Raw genomic sequence first — 24,189 nt, forward strand, 5'->3', positions numbered from 1 at the left:
CTGAAAGACTTAGGGAAAGAGTACCTGAGGAGATTTCAAGAATAAGGATTTTCTTAGGAGACAAAAGGAAGGGAAGTGTATCATAGGAAGAAGGAACAGTTCAGTTCAACAGACAAGAGATCTGAGAAATCAGCCACTTGGATAATGGCAAGATACCTGGCTCATGTGATCAGTGTGAGGATAGCAGAGAAAGCAGGACAGTCAGGTAAGAAATATACCAGAAAGGCTTTACGTGTCACATTTGACAAAAAAGGATTTCATTCCAAAGTAAATGAAAACTTTTCACAGCAAACTAATGGAATAATCTGATTTGTATTATCAAGGTAAGACTGAAAGGAGTCAGGGCTTGGCACAAAATCCAGTGAGAAAATTTAAGTACTTTGTGTTACTCTGCTAGGGCTGTCATTAACAAAACCCCCCAGACTGTGTGGCTTAAACATTAGAAATTTATTTTTCACAGTTCTGGAAGTTAGAAATCCAAGATCAGGGTGCAGCAGGGTTGGATTCTCCAGTCTTCTTTTTGGTTTGCAGATGGCCTCACATGGTCTTTTCTCTCTGTGTGTATATCCCTGATGTCTCTTCCTCTTCTCATAAAGGCACCAGCTTACTGAATTGGGGCTCCACATACTGGCCTCTTTTCACCTTACTTACCTCTTTAAAGGGCCCCATCTCCAAATACACTCATATTCTTAGGTACTGGAAGTTAGGACTTCAACCCAAGAATTTTTCAGGAACACAACTCAGTCCATAACAAAGTGACTGGCAGTAAGAATGGAGAAGAGAGGACAAATGGAAGGATAGTTAAGAAGTAGAAGTCAAATACTTGACTGATGAGTCAGGTATACACAGGAGATAAAGGAGTTCTGCTTGATCCCTGCTTTAGGCAATCAGGTATATGCTGGTGCCATTTGTCAAAACAAACAAAAACAATAGAGAAGGAGGCTTGGTGTGCTCAGAAAAGTGAGAAGTTCAAGTTGTAATTGAAGTACTCATTTCTAGTTAACAGGTAAGTAAAATCTGAAGCTTAGGAAAAAGTAATAAATATATTAATGATATGATATAATCCAACAATATAGATGGAAGCCCAGGGTACAGGAGATTATCTAGAAAGAAAATATAAAATAAAAACAGAAGGGAATGAAATTTGGTAAATAACTTTAAGGGTGCATGAAGAAGCCAAACATGAAGGCTGTGAAGGTACATCTGGACAAAGAATGAGAACAAAAGAGAGTGGCACAAAAATTAAGGGCAAGAAGAATTTAGTGGGAGATGGCTGTTAATTCCTAAGACTTTTTCAGAAAGTTAATGGTATTTTACTTCAAAGATGGGCTTTTTAAGAGTTCTAATTTGTGCTTTTTATGAGTTCTGATTTACAATATTGTTTGTGATGATTTCTCACTATCCAAAATGTGTTCAAAATACCAGTATTATGTAACATTCCTTATACCTTTTGAAAATTATAAATCTTTGGAATGAAAAAAAAACCTTTAAAGCCAGAAATGTCAAATGTATTAAACTAATCAGTAAAATGATTTTTTTCAAGGTTAATTATTCTTGACAACGCTAACATTTATGCTGGAAGGCAAATGTTGAGGTGGGCTACCTACAACAATGTATAGGCCTTAATTCCTGTAGAGGTGGTAAGATATCTCATGGATTAATATCTGAACAATAGAACACATCTTGGAATGCCATGGTCTCATAGCACTAGGTAGCCTGAAATCTGTTCATGAAATATATTTGAATGGCACTACTGATTTAATGTACAAAACAGAAAACAAGTTGCAGAGGGGAGTAACATTTATTTGTCAGCTATTTTGTGAGTATTATTTTTAGACAATCACTTATAGACACTTCAGAATTCCACATTACTCTAGAGACCCAAAGGCACAGATACAATTGATTTATTATGTTTTTTAAAAAGTGACAAAAGGGAATATTAGTTCTGGAAGATTTTTAATCAATTCAACACTATTATACACTAGAGAAAAAAAAATTTCCACAAACATTCCTTCACAAAATCCATAGTTTTATATTTACATAGAATTATTATAGCAATTTTAAATGTTAATCTATGATACAATATTACTTCAGATAACATAAAAAATATAGTTTTTTTAATAGCCATGCTCCCATTTTTGATGAAAGCTAGTCAGTTCATCCTAATATTAGTTTAACACTTTAAAAATGCATAACAGACATTCAGTCAGCCTTATAAAACCCCTACGACAGAGGCTGTCAAACGGAATAGACAGAGGGCTCATCATCACTTATGTCTGAATCATCTTCATCTACTCCTTCAATGACTGATTTCTTCCCTTTACAACAGGATACAATTAATCCAATCAAGAATACCTATAAATTTAAATAAGTTACATGTTAGTTCTTAAATCTAAAATCATTCAGAAAGTAATGAATTTAAAATCCAATGTCATTACTGTGATACAAATGGGAAATTAAGGATCAAATCATCCCTAGGTATGATAACAGTACTTACCCCAAGAAAGGCCCAGTTACCAAAATAGTATGCTGCACTAAAGAACCAGAATTTGTGAAGGAACAGGTAAGTCCGGGTAACAGTACACTGATCTATAAAAGCAAATAAAGGACTATGGTGAGATATTTTCTTTATTGAAATGGACTATCAATACTTTATCTAAAAGACTGTTAACCAAATAATGGCCATGGTCAGTAAGTGTTAGAGATAGGACTGAAATCTAGATCCTTCTCCAAAGTCCACTCTTTCAGTACCCTTTCTTTTAAATTACCAAATAATAGGATATTTAAAAAAATGAATGTCTCCAATGTAATCCTGGCTTCTTATATAAGTATATATATATATAAAGCCAGGATTACATTGGATTATGTGTGTGTGTGTGTGTGTGTGTGTGTGTGTGTATATATATATATATATATATATATATATACACACACACTTAAAAGCCAGGATTATATATACACATTATATATATATATATATATATATATATAGAGAGAGAGAGAGAGAGAGAGAGAGAGGCTAGTTTAATTTGAAATAGAAAAAGCGTTTAAACCTGGAGTGTCAGATATGTGCTAAAAAACAAAACAGATAAAGTTCCCCTGATGAAGACAAAAGAACAAACAAAACAAAACAAAACAAACAAAACAAAACAAAGTAATCAGAATTGATTATAATTAAGTTGTACTTTTCTAAGAATCCAATTTTCAGGACAGCTCAAATTTGAGAGTTTTTTGAGATTTTTTTTTCTTTTTAAGAATGCTATTGAAAAGGCTGCTACTTTTTTAAAAACAAAATTATTTACTAATATGCTATTACTTGAATTTTAGATTAGTATTTAAATTTCGAATTAAAAATAAATCATACACCAAAATGAATCAATCATAAAGAAAAACGTAACTCTTAAAGAGACTGATTGTTTAACATTTTTGTCAGACTCCATACTAGTTTTATCCAAATAGAGTATTTTCATTAGCTTACAGAGTCCTCTATCCATATACACATATATCTGATCAATAATATCTAAGGAAGTATTCGTTTATTAAAACCATTCAGAAAAGGCTGGGGCAACAGATACAATATAATGTATCTGATTGAAAAATTATATATGCTGCAGCTAATAAAGGATTCTAACCTTCTAAACTTCAGAGGGCCCTTCATTCATTACAGAAGAAAATCCTTATCTTACAAGGCAACTTCTTTTCAGTCTATTAATTACAAAAAAGACTATGATTTCTGCATATTTTAACCAAAATTGACAATGGCAAGAAATTTCACATGCAGTTAGGAGACTAATATCATAATCCTATAGCTGATTAAGAAAATAAATACACCGTTGATTTCTAATTTTACCAATTCTCTTATCATCATCAATAAATGCTATTTTCTCTTAAAACATAAAATTAAGCTGAATCTGTAGCTCAATTTATTACACAGGGTTCTAATGCACTTTATTTTGGGGCTATCATATGGTTTTCTGAGAACAGCCTTTAGGTTATAGTTTATACAAGACTTGTTACGTAAAGTTTTAGATATGTTACATACATATAAAATAATCTAAATCTTATCTACTCTAATCCCTTCCACTGTACTTCAAACATTTATTTCTGAATTGCTCAATACCAAACTGGACAAAGCAATCTTTTTTTTTTTTTTTCTGGCAGAGAAACATGCAGTTTAATAAAGAAGCAATCTCTTCCTTTCATAAACAAGAACCACCAATCTCATGATGATCTACTGTCCCCCATCAAGGGCCTCCTTCATATTTTTTTCTCAACAGGAAAGTCTAGAAGGAAAAGTCAAAGCTCTCTAACAAACACCAAAATGGCTTCAACCAGTGGCATCTGAACAAATGTTTATCTCCTGTCCTATGGTTACTAGCACTCAAGATTATAGCTGGGTGCTGTGCTGAGATGAGAGTTCAGTCTAACAGAGGAGAATCCCAGAGAGGAAAGTCATTAGTCATTTACTCTGCTCCACAATATTTTATTCTCACCTCCACTACAGATCTTGCTTCAAAGTAACAGAATTACAGGCATACCTTGGAGATATTGCAGGTTAGGTTCCAGATCACCTCAATAAAGCCAATATTGCAATGAAGCAAATAAAATGAATTGTTTTTGTTTTCCCACCGCATATAAAAGTTATGCTTACACTAAGCTGTAGTCTAAGTGTGCAACAGCATTATGTCTAAATAAACAATATACATACCTCAATTAAAAAATTTTATTGCTTTATTGCTAAAATCTAACCATCACCTGAGCTTTCAGCAACTCATAATCACTGATCACAGATCACCATTAACAAATATGATAATAATAATAAAGTTGGGATTTTGTGAGAATCCTAAAATGTGACACAGACATGAATTGAAGAAATGCTGTTGTAAAAATGGCACCAGCAGACTTGCTCAGGCAGAGCTGCTGCAAACCTTCAATCTGTAAACAATGCAGTATCTGCAAAGTGCATTACTAAAGCAAAGCACAATAAAACGAGGTATGCCTGTATTCAATTTGTCACTTTTCCCATTAGATAAGTCTGAGTACTCTAAAGTATCCATCAGTGAACCTGGCATTCATATTTAAAATAGCCGCCAAAGTAAGCTAAAATTTTTTAAAAGGGGTATTTTATTTAAAAATTGTATTGCTAAATAGTACCTTTTCTAATGTAACTAAAATCTGACAAGATTCCAAGGATGTCAAAACGAGAGACTTGCATAGATCATGAATATGAAGTATAACTACAATGTCCAGTATGGTGAAGGAAGAACCCAGACTCTGGTGTCTGACAAACAGTGTCAAATATCATTTGGCCACTTCCTTGCCAAGTGAATGGGCAAACGTGAACTGTTGAGACTATGCTTGTGAAATGGAGAGATTGCCTCTGTACAGGGTCATTCTAAAGACCAAATGAGGTATACCAAAATCTCCGTGCAAAGTGGCAGTTAATATTAATTTTCTTTTTTTTTCCCCCTTCTTCAAATATAACTGAACCCATGATAAAGAACATACTTAAGAGCGGCTCAAGTGGTCTCAAGAAAAACAACTAATATTAAGATTTTTAAAGTATATGTCCAATAGTAGTAAAGAAAATAATGGCTTAGACATCAGTATCATGACTATTGTGTCTATATTCATGATTTTTATGTCTCTATAGTCAAAGTGTCACCACCTAGACCCCAAGACCTGACCTTTACTGCCCACTAGCTTATATTCACTAATCTCTGTCTTATGTTTTTCCTTAAGCACTTCTTTCTTGCTTACCTCTCAATTCAGGCAAATGAAACTGGAAACCACCCCCAGGTGATGGTGACTGCCCTGACAAGACCTCCCACTGGACTAGATCACCCAGACCATTTGAGCTAAACCCCTGACTTGTGCCTGCACAGATGCACCAAGAAGTGATCCCTGGAATGACCAGCAATTACCTTTACTTCATTATAATACTGAACGTCTGCCTAAGGAGGAGCCTTAGCCTCATTTACATCACAAAAAACATATATATAGACATGTCTTCTTAAGGTTCATGTATGACCTTATGCTTCCTCTACATATGACTACAAGGCTTCCATATCTAAATATTCACCCCAACCTTAAACAAAGGGTACTCATTCACCCTCTCTTGGGGAGTCACAGATTTGGAAGCCATTCCACATGATCTCCTTATCTGCTGCAAATAAAAGTTTTCTTTGTGTGACAACTCAACCTGGTGCACTTTCTAACTCACCAAGGAGAGAATTCATGTTGGTTCAGTTACAAATTCAGACACAAATGGATTTAGCGAAATTAAATGTGTATAATTCAGTAATATGATATGTGCTAAACAGTAATATACCTTTAAATAAAAATAATCCATTTGAATGTTTCAGAAATGAAGAGAGGGACAGGCTGGGACTTGTGCAAAAAACGCCTGTTAACAATTATTTTAAAAACAAGAACAGTATCTTCTATGGCTTAAGTATTTTATGAACTTAACCTTACAAGTATAAACATGTTTGAGAAAAGTTCTTCAACCTTCTCCACGTTGTTACAATGTTCTAAACTTTAAAAATAAAAGTTCCATTACTCCTTTCCATACTGAAAGATATTTCAGGATTCAAAACACCACTGAGTTAGAAATCTCAGGGCCAGAACGGGGATTTTAAAACAGAGGCTGAAATGGCAGAAGTCAGTCAAATCAACTTATTTTTCCATAGAGGTCTAATAAACCATTCAGTGACATTTTAACTTGTCTTATCACCACTGATTGTTTGGCCCACCACAAAAAAATATATCTCATTTTTCCTATCATATTATTTTACATGTTTACCATTTTTAAAGGTTGTAGATTTGACACAAACCTTCTAAAATAACATTAAAAGGTAGTCATTGTTAGTTTTCTGCTATGTTGTTGAAAAATGACACTAGATCACAAATCCATACAGACAGTATGTAACAACTCTTTATAGCTATTTTTATATGTAATGTATATATCATTATGTTTATATTGATATAAAGTGGTATATATCCACAGAAGAGTTTTGGTTAATAAGTGCATGCAAATATTTTATATCCAAGTGATGATTCTACACTCAATCAACAGAGGGGGCTTTTCTCCTCACCATCTGCCATCTTCCAGCTGTTTACCTGAATCATGGATATCTAGGAGATCTATGGATGTCTTTATACAGTTATCTAAAAAATTATAATCAAATATTTTGTTGATTTTTTTTTTAAATTTTAGAAAGAAAGAGTGCAAGTGGGGTAGACGGGCAGAAGAAGAGAGAGAGAGAATCCCAAGAAGGCTCTACCCTCAGCACAGAGCCCGATGTAGGGCTTGATTCCATGAACTGTGAGATCATGACCTGAGCCGAAATCAAGAGTCAGATGCTTAACAGACTGAGCCACCCTGGTGCCCCTATAATTAAGTATTTTGAACTTGGTTTGACCTTCAAAATAAATTTAAATCATTGGATGTTTCATTTAAGGATTGTGTTCTAAAATTAACTGTTCAGGAAATTTCTGTTGTTCCTCAAAAGGACATATAAAAGTTCTAATTAAACTAAAGAGTACTGTTAACAATGAAAAATTAAAATAAGGGTTCAGATAAAAACTTTTTTTTTTCTGATGATAAGGTGGCCACACAAAAAGGATCAAAATTAAGAGCCAGGAAAGGATATCTGGAGCACATGAATAAAACAAGATACTTTTGACTACTGACATGATGGGTCTACCCTTCCTCCATCTCTTCTCACTTATCATCAAACAGATGAATAACAGTAAGTGCGATTAAATCTCTATTTTTCATGTAACAGCAACCGTTATAAATATACCTGATAAATTTTATATTATGTATTTCCTGTTTCCTTTTAAATTGTTGCGTCATTTTTAAAAATGTTTATTTATTTTTGAGAGAGAGAGAGAGTGAGCAGGGGAGGGGCAGAGAGAGAGAGAGATACAGAATCCAAAGCATCCGGCAGCACAGAGCCCAACTCGGGGCTCAAACTCACAAGCCATGAGATCGTGACCTGAGCCGAAGTCAGATGCTCAACCAACTGAGGCACGTAGGCGCCCCTGTATGTCACTGTTAATGTGTGCTGACACTAAAATAACTTTGGTTATTAACTATGATAAACCACAACTTCTACTTCAAATATATTTTTAAAACATGTAGTGTTGATTTAAGCCACAATTAAGTCATCATGTTATACCTTCACCTGAAATCAACTCAGAATTAATTACACTCTATATCTGTACTTAACTTATATAATGAATTCTTTTTTTTTTTTTAGCGTTTATTTATTTTGGGGACAGAGAGAGACAGAGCATGAACAGGGGAGGGGCAGAGAGAGAGGAAGACACAGAATCGGAAGCAGGCTCCAGGCTCTGAGCCATCAGCCCAGAGCCTGACGCAGGGCTCAAACTCAGGGACCGCAAGATCGTGACCTGAGCCGAAGTCGGACGCTTAACCGACTGAGCCACCCAGGTGCCCCTATAATGAATTCTTATATTACATATGCATATATAGAGAAGGCCTTTGAGAAAATTCATGTGCCATGGAGAATGAACTTTAAGGCAAACATTTTGTCTGACAAAAACAGACATCTGGACTATTTAGAATGCCACTTTATGTCTCGTGGTTGCCCCTGATTATGCTAACTCTGATTTCTGCTTAGGGTCTTGATACTACTGAATATTTAGAATAGACATGTAAATCTTAACTGTACATAGGCTAAGGAGCTTGGCTTTATTGTGATATGATTAGGAATTATTTATCAAATGATTTTAAGAAAGGGAATAACATGAATGGAATGTAGACTGGCAGAGGGGATTGAGAGTAGATAGAAGTTCACTAAGTCAGGAGACAATCTGAGTGAAAATGTGAGCTGTCAGGATAGAAAAACAGGTTGGACTGAAAGGTTTTGGAAGTAAAATCCCAGTTAATCACTGTTTTACTATCAAACGGACTTACAGCATGTGAAATATATACACATAAAAACCTTTGAGATACTAACAAATTACATCCCAATAAAATAAGAGATACTGGCAATATACTTCCAAAAAAAAAAAAAAAAGAGCAGAAAAAAAATTTAAATATGTAATAAAAACCAAAGTTGTATATTTATCTTAAAATGTAATAAATGGGGTTACCTGGATGGCTCAGTTGGTTGAGGGCATGATTTTGGCTCAGGACAAGATCCCAGGGTCATAGGATGGAGCCCTGTGGAGCCTGCTTAAGATATTCTCTCTCTCTTGCCCTCAGCCCTTCCCCCACTCACCTGCTGTCTTTAAATAAAATGAATCAAAAAAAAATTAACAAATAGCATATAGTTAAATCAATATTTTGTTAAATTTCACTGGGGGAGCCAAGTAAAAGGGAAAGAAAGAATTGGTGAACATTAAAAATCAAAATCCTAAAGGAAATAGTTTTATTGTGTTTTATGAGTACACAAACTATATCTGGTTAATAAAGATAACACTTGTCAGATGTTTTACACTAAACAATGAGTTTTATAGTGATTAATTTTAAGAGCCAGTATAACTGGTGTTGAGTTCTGATTACATTTAAGTAAGTTTAAGATATTTCAAAGGTGCTAAATTATGTAGTGCTCCAAGAAAGAATGTTTCTAATTTCATTTGTGTTATTCACCGGCCATATAAAATTTATAAAAAGGAGTTGCAAAGGTAAGCATTAGCATATAACTTGTAGAAATAATCGCAAACTTATTAGTAAACTCTAAATTAACAAGATTTACTATCTACTAGTCTTTTTCTAATTTTTTTTTAACATTTATTTTTGAGAGACAGAGCAAGACAGAGCACAAGTGGGGAAGGGGCCGGGAGGTGGGGGGGGGGGGGGGTGGGTGGGACACAGAATCTGAAGCAGGTTCCAGGCTCTGAGCTGTCAGCACAGAGCCCGACACGGGGCTTGAACTTACAGACCGTGAGATCATGACCTGAGCTGAAGTTGGCTGCCCAACCAACTGAGCCACCCAAGTTCCCCATATTATTTATTAGTCTTAATTGACCAAGGATAGTCAAATAAAAAAAGGGAATAGAAAACAATTGTTTTCCACTACTTAATTTTTTCATGTAAAAAAAATAGTTTAGTGGGTATAGTAAAAAATACTAAAGTTGGAGACAGAAAACGGAGGTATCAGTTTCTTTGTAAGTGACAATAAGATGATATCTGCCCGAGGTATAAAATGACAGGATAGACTGACCTTCTGAGAATTAAAAATAGAGAGAAATCTACATGTGATTGCTGATGTTTTAGGAGTTAGCAACCTTAAGCAAGAATCTGCATATTCGTGGCTGAGAAGTTTCACAAATTACCTAGACCAGCTTTGGCATAGACTCCAGAGAACTTAGAAAGCTTATACCTAATTAACTTCACTATTCTTAGTTGAACTTTTATCATCACCTAGAAAAAGAACTTTGATATCAAGAAACTCTCGGGATCTCAAGCAAAATCCAAGAAAAATGATGCTCTGGTCAATACCTAATTTTCTGGTCTGCATGGCAACCTCACTTGACAAGAGACACAAGACATTAGGCTATCTCAGCTGGATTTTACCAGCCAGTAAGATCAATGAGGCCCTCTTTCTGACTCCATGCCTACCTAGAAACTATGTGACTATAAATCTGATTTTCCATACAGATTCTTTCTCTCTTGTGAGAGTTCACTAACCCAGGCCTCTGGTTTCTTTGATAGTTGTGCTTCCTGTGGTAAATTAATGAACTCACAGCTGGCTAATACATTAGTCTCTCTTCTGCCCAGGTATCTGAAGCCAAATATAGTCGGTGACCACCAAGGTATGGTAGTATTTGATGGGTAGATTTAAATCAAATAAGGCTATCAATTCACAAACTTATTATTTGTCAAGTAAAATATTATAAATTTACAGTACTTAACCATGAAGGACTATTTCAATCTGTTGAGAACAAAAGTTTTTTGGTTCAAGATGACAGACTGGGCACAGTCATTTGTTCCTTGTCCTTCCCAGAACCTCATTAAAGCTAGAGTAGAGGAATAAAGCCAGGAGCAATCTTTTAACAGCAAATAGAATGGGAAGAAGGCCATCAGGTGATTAGAGACTTCAACAAAATCTGGAAGATGAAAAGCCACATTTAAAAGCTTTCCAGTAAAACTGGTTTCCCTCCTATTTATTATAAAATATAAATTTAAGGATCACTAGAAACCTCAGTCACAGAATTCTCATGATGAGGCCTCCTAGTTTCTGACACTTAAATATAAATTAACATAAATATGAATACACTATCAGATATATATATAGAAAATATCAGCATGAAGGAGAAAGAATAAGATAAACAGAACTGTTCCTAGACAAACAGAATTGTGATTTTATTTAAAGGAAACCATTACGAAAAATGTATAAAACCTTCAGATATTGGAGAAGATATTACACATCCATAAAACAAAGATGTTTGAAAAAGACCAGAATACTAAAGTACTTGAGAAAAGTAAGACTTTGTTATATGAAATAAAAAATTCAGGATATAGTCTGAAGATAAAGCTGAACACATACTTAAGAATCCAGAGTAAAAATGGTAGGCATAAAATATGAAATATAGATAAGACAAATGATCAACTGAAGATATCCAGCAACTAATGAACATAAGCTCCCAAAAGGAAAGTGGAGAAAAGAGAGCTTACCAAGTTAGCTTCAAAAGAAGAAATACATTGGAATTAGATATCTCACCAGTTAAAAATGAAAGACAGAAGATGATGTAATGCCTTTAAAGTTCTAAAAGAAATAACTTTTTATACAGAATTCTAAGCATAACCAAACAACCCATCAATTATATCAACTGAGAAAAAATAGTTTTCAGACATATAGGTGTTTTCTGATATGTATTTCATACAAAGCATGTCTTTTTTTTTTTTTTTTTTTAAGCTCAAGTAAAGCCAGAGGCTTGGGGGAAGAAATCAAGAAAAAAGATATGGTTTATAATGCATCAAAAGTCCAGTGAAGAGAAATTATAACATTATAGATGAGCAGCAGAATCAGAAAGCAATTGAACCAAATAAGAAAAGGAAGTCAGTAGGGACTTAGAAGGTACAATGGATTTCATTCAACAGATAAGTAAGCAAGAAGTTACAAGATGCTAGGTATATTAATATTTTATGATACTTTAATAACATTTTTTAAAAAGAGAAAAAAATAACAAATAAAAAAAGTAGTTTAATTCTACAAATTGTTGTTTTGAGGCAGACAGAAAAATATACTTATGTAACATTTTCTTAGCCTGAAGAAGCTATAAAAGGGTGTCTGGCTGGCTTAGTCGGTAGAACATGTGACTCTTGATCTAGAGGTCATGAATTCGAGCCCCATATTGGGCACAGAGATTATTTAAGAAAGAGTAGAACAGAGATAAGATATATAAATGACTATAAATTAAGACAGAGTAAGGTAATGTGATAACAAGTAAATGTTATGGGAATTCAAAGGAAAAAAAGAGACCGCACATGTTTGAAGGTTCAAATCAGAAGGTCAGGTTTGAAGTAAACATCAGATAGTCAGGATTCTGGGTGATGAACATGGGCAGGGTGACACAGAAACTAGTTGTGACATTTCAAGGACAAATAGTTAAAAAGTAAAGGTGGAAAAGATGGTCATGTTCAGAAAATGTATGGAAAAATCCTACATATTTGAAGGATGGATTAAATAGTGGTAGTCCATCAACCCTAGTCTGAATCTGTCAGACGATAAGGGGAGAGGAACTTAAGGTTTCTACTGAAGGAATGGCATTATCAGAGTACTTTAGAATAGCGGTTTCCACACTGTGGCTCCCAGATCAGAATGCTCAGAAAATTCTGGAGTCTTACCTCAGATTCACTGAATCAAAAATTTTGTAATCTATGTTTAACAAGCCTTCAGGAAACTCAGATGCATGCATAAACTTGATAATCACCGCTTCAGGACAGTTAAGCTAATAGCACTGGGTAGTGTGGATTAGAGTGGAGTACTAGTTAAAAGGTACAGCAATTCATGTGAGAGGTCATTCAGGTGAGATCTGAGGGTCAATCTGGCTACAGTCCCTTAGCAGCTGACTAGGTGTGCAGAAAGAGTGGATTGAAGGTAACTGCACTTTGAAGAATGGTGGTAGTGTGAGACACAATGAAGTCAGTAAGTATAGTCCAAAGTCCTTACGTAATAGTTTGTATTCTCTTTATTGAGAACTATTCATTTTATTTTTTTCATATGTATTTATTTATTTTGAGAGAGAGAGAGAGAGAGAGAGAGAGAGACAGACAGGAAGAGAGAGAGAGAGAATCCCAAGCAGGCTCAGTGCTGTCAGCCCAGAGCCCAACATGGGGCTCAATCCCACAAACCATGAGATCACGACCTGAGCCGAAATCAAAAGTTGGGACACTTAACCCAATGAGCCACCCAGGCACTCTAAAAACTATTCATTTTAAACATTTAACAGAATAAGGTAGGCTCTATATATTATTTTCATTGGATTGATAAATCTTATTTAGAGCTATGCACAGATAGCTAACAGGCTCACATCTTTATTTTGCTTGCTTTCTTGACCATGAGGTAATGCCCTAACCTCACATACCACATACCACACTTGCTCTCAGCCGTAAGGGAAATCTAATGAGAAAATGTGCAATGACTAACCATAGACTAAGAAGTTAGTAAGTTATCTTGTTAGTTTCTAACTTATGAAGTAATACCATAAACTAAGCAAAGTCAAACAGGCTCAAGGAAAAAATGCATAACCTTAATAGCTACAAATATTGGTTTTAAAGATAATTATTCTAGATGTTATCTAATAAGTAAATATATAATATTAAGTATCATTTTTTAATTAAAATGCTAAAAAACATAGACATCAGCAGGGGGTACTGACTGTGGAGCCTGCTTGGGATTCTCTCTCTCCCTCTCTGCCTCTCCCCTACTCACATGTGTGCTTTCTCTCACAATAAATAAACATTAAAAAACAAAAACAAAAACATAGAAATAACCCCTGACTCCTTTTTCTCTCCTATCTTATACTAGATTCCTCAGCAAATCCTACTGGTTCTACCTTCAAAATACATCAGCATCTGACCACTTCCTGACACCTGCACCACCCCAAGCTCTCCCTTGGATTACTGCAAAAGCTTTCTGGCAACCTGTTTTTGTCCTTGGGTTTATAATGGCCTATCTCAAGGTTTGGCAAATTATAATCCAAGAGTTACATTTAGCCTGTCACCTGTTTCCATAAGTTTTACTGGAACACAGCCACAGCCATCCATAATGTATTATCTATGGCAGCAGTCATGTTGCAATCGGCAGAGTTGAACAGTGTGCCCCACAGAGCATAAAATATTTACTATCTTATCCTTTACAGAAAATGTGTGCCAAGCCCTGGCCTATATGCAACACAGCGATCAAAGTGATCCCTTGAGAACATCATGTCATTGTTCTGCTCACAATCTTGCATCTGAAAGTAAAAGCTAAGGTCCTTAAACTTGACTGCTTCCTGTTCCTCTACCTCCTCCAGCACACTCCCACTCTGCACATTTCTTAGGTCTGGAATGCTCTTCCCCAGATAGCTGCCATTGCTCCTCACTTGTTTAAGGTTGTTTTGCTCAAATGACAGCTTCTCAGTAGTAATTTCCTTTCTACTCAAAATTTCCAATCATCCCTCCTTCTGGGCACCACTCACTCTCATTTAGCCCTTTATTATTCTCTATAATACTTAACACTTGACATACTTACTTGTCTCCTTCTACTAAGTAAGCCTCATGGGGACAGGAATTTTGACTATTTTGTTCACTGTTATATCACTAATACCTAGAAAAATGTCTGACACATGGTAGATATCAGTAAACTTTTGTTAAGTGAAAAAAACACAGGAATAATAGGTAAGTAAAATTAAATGATCATATGGAATCCTGGAAATTAGCACATCTATAAATTTACCTCAGAACTTCAAGACATATAGGACTATAATCCTTAGTATTACTAAAAAAGATGTCAATATCTTCTAAAGGTGTGCAAATTATAATAGTACTTAATGTTGGATTTCTCAAACTGGATAAGTTTCTGAATAAAGCTGTTAAAATCATCACAATGTTAAGAGTTGACTTATCCTTAACTTCCCACCCCCAAATTTTCATAAAACAAAAAGACCACATAGTTTTTCTTTTTAAGGCCAATGCCCTAATGTGCTTGAGTCTGAGGGTAAGGATGACACATATTCTCCAGAAATGGATCTCCTTATTAGTTACAAAATTCCAGAAAGCTAAAATTAATTAGCTTCACCCAATATGGGGTAGGAGGTGTTAAATTGATAGTCCATATTTAAATCTGCCTTTTAAATCTCCATAGTAAGAGTCTGCTATCATTTTCATTTCAGATTGTATTTAAGGACCACTGACGTGGACACAGCACCACAGGAGACATTAACAAATACTGTCATCACAAAATAGCAATGTCCTTTTTTTGACCTCAACCCTTAAGGCTTAGTTTCTAATGAAATCTCTTGAGCAGCTTCATTTTCAGCCTATTAAAACTGGCTTTCCTGGGGCGCCTGGGTGGCGCAGTCGGTTAAGCGTCCGACTTCAGCCAGGTCACGATCTCGCGCTCCGTGAGTTCGAGCCCCGCGTCAGGCTCTGGGCTGATGGCTCAGAGCCTGGAGCCTGTTTCCGATTCTGTGTCTCCCTCTCTCTCTCTGCCCCTCCCCTGTTCATGCTCTGTCTCTCTCTGTCCCAAAAATAAATAAACGTTGAAAAAAAATATTTTTTTAATAAAAAAAAATAAAAAAAAAACTGGCTTTCCTTAAAATGTATATTTTATTTATAATTATATAAACCAAACATGAAATGTCAACTAGTGTAGTAACTCCTTTAGTAATACTGATGTTTCTTTCTTTTTTTTAAAATATTTATTTTTGAGAGAGAGTGCGAGTGGGGGAGGGGCAGAGGGTGAGGGAGACACAGAATCTGAAGCAGGCTCCAGGCTGTGAGCTGTCAGCACAGAGCCTGATGCTGATGCTGGGCTTGAACTCATGAGCCATGAGATCATGTATGACCACAGCCAAAGTTAGATGCTTAGCCAACTGAGCCGCCCAGGTGCCCCTAATAATACTGGTCAGCATCTCCCACAAAATGCATTTTTTAATTTTTTTAAATTTTTAAAAAATTTTTTATTGGCCAAAGTAAGGGTAGGTGGGTAAAAAAAAAAAAAAAAATCACCTGAATCCATTGTTAGTGTGGTGATCATGTAAAATGCTTTGAGTACTGCTTAGTTACCTAAGACTTCAAAATTAAAATTTCCTGGAACCTCAGAAGCTTAAGTAGAAAAAAAAGTTCCATATTCTGGCAAAAAGGATGGTACTAAGAATTTAAGAAATTTTTCAAAGTTTCAGTAAATGCCCAACCCACTCACACATTTCAACAAACTGGGAGGAAAAAGTCTTCTGTAAAATCAGTATCTACTTGGTAGACGCATTTTTATTTCATCTGTCATTATTTCCACCCCTAAAAAAGCTTACAGTGCTTTCTAATTACAGAATAAAATCCATTCTTTAAAAAAAGAGTAAATATTTACTTCTTGTCTTTACTCCAAATTTCATTTTCCTGGGGTACAGACAGATTTCTAGATGTGTTTGCCAGCAACAGAATAAAAAATGAGTATCATTTTCTAATTGCTACTATCATACAGTATTTTTCCACCTACTATCACACAGTATTTTTTTTTCTGTGTTGAAACATAAAGCTATATCATTACATTGTCTATGATGTTATTTCAAGAATTCTCACTGGTGGATAAACATTAAGTTGTTTCTTTTTCTTTGCTATTTCTATCTAAATGCAGTGGGACTTGGCAACTGGCTAGCTGTTGGAAGAGCAAAAAAATGTAAATACGATTTCAAGATTTCCATCTGAGTAAACAGCTGTGGGCACAGAAAAGGAACAGGATAACTCCCCCTGCTCCGCGCAATAACATGAAGATGACAGGCAGGAAAAGTGGAAGAGTCTTAGACTTGAGGTTTGAGGGGTTGGCTGGGCATGCATTTCCATATAGATACTAGCAGCCAGCAAATAAAAACAGAGGTGTAAGATTCTGAATCTCTTGATTAAATTATTATTCCTTCTTAAATTACTCAGCATGAGTAGGCTTATTTATTGTCAACTAGCGGAGCTAAATTTATTAGACTAACTATAGTGAGGGAAAACAAGGGAAAAGACAGGATATTTATAAGGTTTAAGGGATTGGAATGTGCTGGACCACTTTAATCAAGGTCTTGAAAGGTACGGAACTGGGTACAATTGGGCTAGGTTTTGGACAGAAGTTTTGGATTGGTGGATACAATGAAATGAGAAATCTTAAAGTAAGTTTTATTGAGCAAGTAGTTTCACAGTCAGGAGTACTTCCTGAAGCAAGTAGAGAAAACTATTTTTGTTCTCAGTATTATTTAACATAGGGATAGGAGATAGGTCTGTGCCCAAAACTGCTGAACATTAGCAACATTGTGTTGGTGTCAGTTCCCAATATTTTATGGGATTCAAAAGGTTTTAACATTTATTGACAAGCAGTTGAGAATGGTTTAGACTTTAGATGGTATATCATGAATTGTTAAAATATGATACTCTGGAAAGGACAATATGCTAGAGTTAACAGAGTAAATCTGAAAAGTATTCAGAAAGAAGAAGGCTAGGTTGCGGACACTATCGTAAGAAACGAGTTAGAAAACTCACATGTTTTAGCTCATAGCTTTCAAACAAAAGCTTCACATAAAAAAATGTAAAAACTGCTCTATCATTAAAAACAGGTAATAAATTTTGAGAAAAATCTTAAATTGTTTAAAGAAACTGGATTATATTGCCAAATATAGAACACCATCTTTGCACTTATAAATTGGTAGATTACTAAAAATATGAAAAAATTCTTCAGTAAGTTTTAAAGTACTATGTGCCTTTAGAGAAGAGGTTTAATTCTAAAGAGTTTTTAATATGTTCTTTCTGGATTTAAACTGTCCTTCTGCATAGGGTCTCAATAGGAATACATTCTGTAAACCTAGTCAAAGAAGACTCATTTTACATGACTGAATATGTATGTCTATAACTGAATCAAGGTTTATTTGATGCTAGAAAGTTATACCAGAAGTGACAGGAAAATGTGATACATGAATTATTTTGTAGAAGATTCAAAATTAAAAATAAACAAGGAAGATTAACTCACTTTCATAAAAATTTATACCTTTTATTCGAAATTGCTTAGGGAATTCACTAACTTTTATGTTCAAAATGTGTTCTATCATTTTGTAGGGCAAATGTAACATTGAACCACTGGGGATATAAACTTAAATTTATGGAATTTAAGAAAAATATCATATACATGTATAAATTTTTTAACAGTAATAAATAATATATAATTATATAAATAATATAATGTATAACATCTGCCAAATGGTGGTTAGAAATGGCCATCTTTAGTAGTTTCGTATCTTGTCCTATCCTTGGGACTGTGAGCGTTTAAAATAGTTGTCATTTGCTGGTGTACAGCCATTCCCATGTGGCAGTCTACTCCGTTTATCATTCTCTCAACATATACACACTTATATTTTCTGAACTGTATATTGTGACTTAACATCTTAACATGTCTGTATTTTTTAGCAGAAGGATATTTGCTTTCATAACCAGAGTATAGCTATTTAAGAATTTTAACATTGATACTATATTTTTAGAAATTTACTCTACAATTCATATTCCCACCCTGTCATTTATCCCACTTTATTCCTTCTAGTATTTTTATCCTCTACTACAGGATCCAATCCAAAATCATATATTACTTTTGGTTAACATGTGTCTCTAATATCCTTAATCTGTAACAGTTCCAAACCTCCTGTCTTTTACGACACTGACATTTTTAAATCATACAGGCTAGTTACTTTATACCACGTTCGTCAATTATCAATTTGGTTTTGTGTGATATTTCTTCATGATTTGATTCATGCTCTCCATTCCTCTCAGGATGTCATATCTGAAGTCACGTGATGCACTGCCACTTGATGACAGTAATTTTGTTCACCTGGTACAGATATGGCCCAGTTTCTCTGATGTACAGCTATCATAGCTACTACATTTCCTCTTACAACTAATAAACAATGTGTGCAGAACTCATTGTGGTTTTAAGCTGTAGTCCCTCAAGTGAGTTTAATCCCCATTACTGTGTGTTTATTTCTAAATATTGTATTTGGGTCAATTACGAATCTGTTACTTTTTCATTCACTCATTCTGTTGTCCCCTGCCAATATTTTGACCTGTTCTTACTCCTTTTATCATAGCTAGCTGCTCTATAATCTGTGTTGATAATTCCAATATTTGGTCTTTGCAAGTCCCTTTTTGCTGCCTGCTATTTTTTCTAGCTTTCTTTCATGGTGCTTTGTTTCATCGTGTGCTTAAATATGTGGCTCCAATGTCTTTATTTGTGCTCCTCTGCAGGAAGTTTTTGAGGCCTCAATTAAGGTATGTTCCTCTAGTGAGCATTTACTTGTGCCATGTGCCTGGTCTGCCCGTCTGAGATGACAATGAAACAGATTCACTCTAGTGATGTGCATCTGGACTGCAAATCTGCAAAGGGTTAGTACTTTTGTGGTTACAATTTCTCAGGGATGTGATTCTTCCCTTTCAGTCTTAACACTAAGGCCAAATTTTCATTCAGCTTTCTGGAAGTAATATAGCTTTATTTCTGTTCACCCTCATGTTGGTGATGTAATTCTTAGGGGAGGGAGGGGCTCAGCTTTACAAGAGGGTACCTGCATCACCTTTGAGATGCTACCACTCATGTGGGCTCTAGACCTGCATGTCCAATATAACAGCTACTAGGAACATGTGTCTGTTAAATACTTCACATGTGACCACTGAGACTAAGGAACTGAATTTCTAATTTTATTTAATTTTAATTAATTCAAATTAAAAATTGAAGCAGTGTATAATATTTTTTTCATTAAACACAACCTTCCTGCTTTGGTAGAACCATATTTCACCTTAATAAATGGTTTCACTTAGAGTTGTTCAGTTGGTTAAGTGTCCGACTTCGGCTCAGGTAATGACCTCACAGTTCATGGGTTTGAGCCCCACATCAGGCTCTATGCTGAGAGCTCAGAGCCTGGAGCATGCTTCAGATTCTGTGTCTCCCTCCCTCTCTGCCCCCCGCCGCCCACTTTCTCTCTCTCTCTCTCTCTCTCTCTCTCTCTCTCTCAAAAATAAACATTAAAAATTTTTTAAAAAAATAAATGGTTTTATTTAGATGATGAAAACTTAGGGTTTGAATTATGGTGTCATTTACGTGTCAAATATACCCCAGGTTTTGAAGACTTAGTAGGAAAAAGGCTATAAGGTATCTCAGTAAAACATTATGTGAGTTACTACATGTTGAAACATTATTTTGGATATACTGCTTTAAATACAATGCCATTTAATAAAATTAAAGTCCTCTGTTTCTCTTTTCACGTGACTGCTAAAAATGTTTAAATCACTTATGTGATTCACATTATATTTTCATTTTACAGTACTGCTCTAGACTTTATTTTCTGTTCCTTTTCCCTCAAAAGGCTGTGAAAATTGGAGCTTAAATCACTGAATTTGGTAAGTGACCTAAGAACACAGCAGCTTAGCACTCTACTTACTTCTTTGTTCTGAGTTCTTTCCTTCACTCAGACCAATGCAGCACCAGAATCACCTGGAGGGACTACTAAAACAGACTGCTGGGTTCCATCCCTTGAGTTTCTGATTTAGGTGGGGCCTAATAATTTAAATGTATTCTAACAAGTTCTCAAGTTCCCTGATATTGCTGGTCTAATGATGTTGACTGAGAACTGAGATTTTTTGTTTGTTGGTTTTGCTTATTTATTTTTTGAGAGAGAGAAAGCCAGGGAGGCCAGGAAGGGCAGGGGGCGGGGGGGTGTCAGGAGGGGGTGTGGAGGATCCCAAGCAGGTTCCACGCTTTCAGCGCAGAGCCCAATGTGGAGCTCAAACTCACAAGCTATGAAATCATGACCTGCGCTGAAATCAAGAATTGGACTGAGCCATCCAGGTGCCCCTGAGGCTTTTGTCTTAAGATCTTATCAGCACTTTGATACTTTTAAGAAATTTGGTATTTTACTCAGCAGTTGTTGTTTTTCCTTGGTGTTTCTGCCATGACAATCATTTCACACTGTTGGCCACTCAAGTCCCTACTCCCTCTTTAATCTGCTCCAATCAGGTTTCTTCCTGCACCATCTTGTCATAACTGTTCTTGTCGGTCACCCAATTAAATGACCCATGAAAATGACCAAAAGTCATTTTTTTAGTCCTTGTTTTACCTGACTTATCCTGACAATGTTGAACTTGACCAGAGCCCTGTCATCTTGGAAACCATGCTGGTTCTTTCTAGCCTTGTTTACTCCTCCCCACCTAGGGAAAAATCCTCTTTTCTGCCTGATCTCTGAAACAATTGCAGCTTCATGGTCAGAAAGTTTTCCTTATTGCAACAGTTCCCCTTTTCCTACTGTTATCATCTGTTCAAATACAGTTTCTCTCTCTTTTTTTTTTTTTTTTAATTTGGCAAATGCCAGCATCTGAAATGGTTCATCACTCTTCCTTTGGCTATAGGAAACTATATTTGCCTAATTTTCCACCTAACTCACTGGTTGTCCCTTCTTAGTTCTTTGCTGGTTGCTCTTCTTCTTTCTAACCTCTAACCACCAGACAGTCACAGAGCCTCTTGTACGTCCTCTCCACTATACTCAGTGATCTCTTACCCAGTCTTACAGCTTTACTTCCCATTGAACCCTGACTAATCCAGCATAAATTTCTCTACAACTTCAGATCCAACTCTGCCAACTCAAGATCTCCACTTGGATATTTAAGGAACACTCAAACAAAAATGTTCAAAACTGAACTCTATGTTCTTACTCAATGCATGAATTAAGGAAACAGAAATGTGGAATTAAGAATACATTGACTTTGGGGCGCCTGGGTGGCTTGGTCGGTTAAGCGTCCGACTTCGGCTCAGGTCATGATCTCACAGTTTGTGAGTTCAAGCCCCGTGTCGGGCTCTGTGCTGACAGCTCGGAGCCTGGAGCCTGCCTCTGATTCTGTGTCTCCCTCTCTCTCTGCCCCTCCCCCACTTGTGCTCTGTCTCTCTGTGTCTCAGAAATAAACATAAAAAAAAAATAAAAAAAAAAAAGAATACATTGACTTTGTGAAAAGACTTGAGGACTTAGCCACAGAACAAACTCCTGAATGCATTTTAGTATAATCTCATATTAAAAATTGGATTGAAGGGTGCTTGGGTGGCCCAGTCAGTTAAGCGTCCAACTTCAGCTCAGATTATGATCTCACAGTTTGTGGATTTGAGCCCTGCATCAGGCTCTGTGCTGATGATGGCTCAGAGCCTGGAGCCTGCTTCAGATTCTGTCTTCCTCTCTGTCTATCTGCCCCTCCCCTGCTCATGTTCTGTCTCTCAAAAATAAATAAAACGTTAAAAATTTTTTTAAAATTAGATTGATATAAAACTTTAGTAATAACTCCATGACTTTAGTTCATATGCCATGTAATATATGGGTTTTTTTAAGGCTATGTAAAAAGCATGACAAAATCCCAAACCAAAACCACATCAAGGTAAGGAATTTTCTTCATTGTTAAATCTTTTCACTTAATTCTCTACTACTTTAGCCCCAAACTACCCTACTAAAACTGCATTGTCAAAGGTTTAAGATTTGCTTGCTAAATCTCTCTCTGAAGCATCAACACTATTGACCTCTGGACACAACACTCTCTTGGTTACTATAATGCTATAGCAGTCTGGTTTTCATCTCTTGTTTTCCAGACTCTTACTTTCCTTCTCCAATAGCCTCGGTTTAACTCTTGAACCTCTGGTTTTCCTTTCTATTGTCTGTGACTTTCATTCCCTCAAGGCTTCAAATAACTATCTCCCTTAGAATTTTTTTTTTTTTAATTTAAAGGACAGATGATGCAAACAAAACACAAGACACAACAATGTTAAATGTAGGAAAAAAAAGATACTAGGAATCCAGACACTTGCATTGAAGTCCAAAGTCTCATACTATCTGTATAACTTTTTAATTCTCATTTCTTAGGGCCTTAGTTTCTGTATCTGCAATAAAGGGAATTAAATAGTTAGATGTCCTCTCTAAAGTAACTTTTGTTTTTTGTTTGTTTTTCACTTTAACATTCTAATTTATATCTTAAAACTGTTTACAACTTACATGTCTCTTTGTGGCCTTTTTTCATTTCTAGAATTCTCACAAAGAAAATGCAAAGAAAAAAAAAGATCCTCTATTCCTAACTAACACAGTATCTTAGATAAATGTTTTTAGAAGGATAGCTACTTGAGGTTCTGAGAAAACAGGTCAACTTGTTTATTTGCTGGCATAACAGCCAGGTAAACAAGTTTCATTTACAGAGAATGTATTTTGAGTCATTTCTTGATGATGGGCTTGTTTACTCCAGAATTTAGTGTTTAACTACTTTCTAAAGCAAGCTATCAATACACAGTTTACTTTATTAACATTATTAAATTTTTCTTTAGTTATTCAAAATAATTCCCACTTTTCCCTTTGTATTTAGGCTCTATAATTATAACCCTACTTTAGCTTTTTAAGTCTTCTCAGTTTTTTTAATGTTTATTTTTATTTAAATATTTATTTTTTATGTTTATTTTAAATTGAGAGACACAGGGAAAGCGAGCATGAATGGGGGAAGAGCAGAGAGAGAGAGAGGGAGAGACAGAACTCCAAGCAGATGCTGCAGTGGAAGCACACAGCCATACCCAAGGGGGCTCTGTCTCAGGAACCATGAGATCATGACCAGAGCTGATATCAAGAGTCTGAAGCTTAACTGACTGAGCCACCTAGGCGTCCCTCTGCTCAGTTTTCTGTAATTCATGTAGTTTAGTTTAACACATCAAATTCTATTTTAGCATCATCATTTAACTTGAGTCATCTTAACCATTTGTCCTGGTAAAATTATAGCCTAACATGAAAATCTAATGCTATATAGATCATCTGATTATTTTTTTAAGATTGGCTATATATATTAACAAATACATTTAACTAGAATAACCCACAAAAATCAAGTTTGACTTATATGATCATTTCCAGTTCCAAGACAACAAACACAAGTTAACTTCAAGAAAAGATAAAAGAATTAAATAGGACAGCATAAATAAGACTTGGGGGTTC

At 35.4% G+C, this 24,189-nt stretch overlaps 1 protein-coding gene across 2 annotated transcripts in view; it reads right to left on the reverse strand.

Moving 5' to 3' along the window:
- Window positions 1–1,782: 1,782 nt before the first annotated feature.
- Window positions 1,783–24,189, reverse strand: part of LMBRD1 (LMBR1 domain containing 1) — a 116,088-nt gene continuing 93,681 nt past the window's right edge. For both annotated transcript variants that reach the window (XM_047859541.1, XM_047859543.1), the window contains 2 exons: window positions 2,498–2,589; window positions 1,783–2,355 (listed from right to left, as the gene is read on the reverse strand). In XM_047859541.1, the coding sequence (XP_047715497.1) occupies window positions 2,239–2,355; window positions 2,498–2,589 (209 nt within the window). In that variant the 3' untranslated portion in view covers window positions 1,783–2,238. The remainder of the gene's footprint in view (window positions 2,356–2,497; window positions 2,590–24,189) is intronic.

The sequence above is a fragment of the Prionailurus viverrinus genome, chromosome B2, assembly GCF_022837055.1.
Source record: "Prionailurus viverrinus isolate Anna chromosome B2, UM_Priviv_1.0, whole genome shotgun sequence".
Classification (NCBI taxonomy): domain Eukaryota; kingdom Metazoa; phylum Chordata; class Mammalia; order Carnivora; family Felidae; genus Prionailurus; species Prionailurus viverrinus.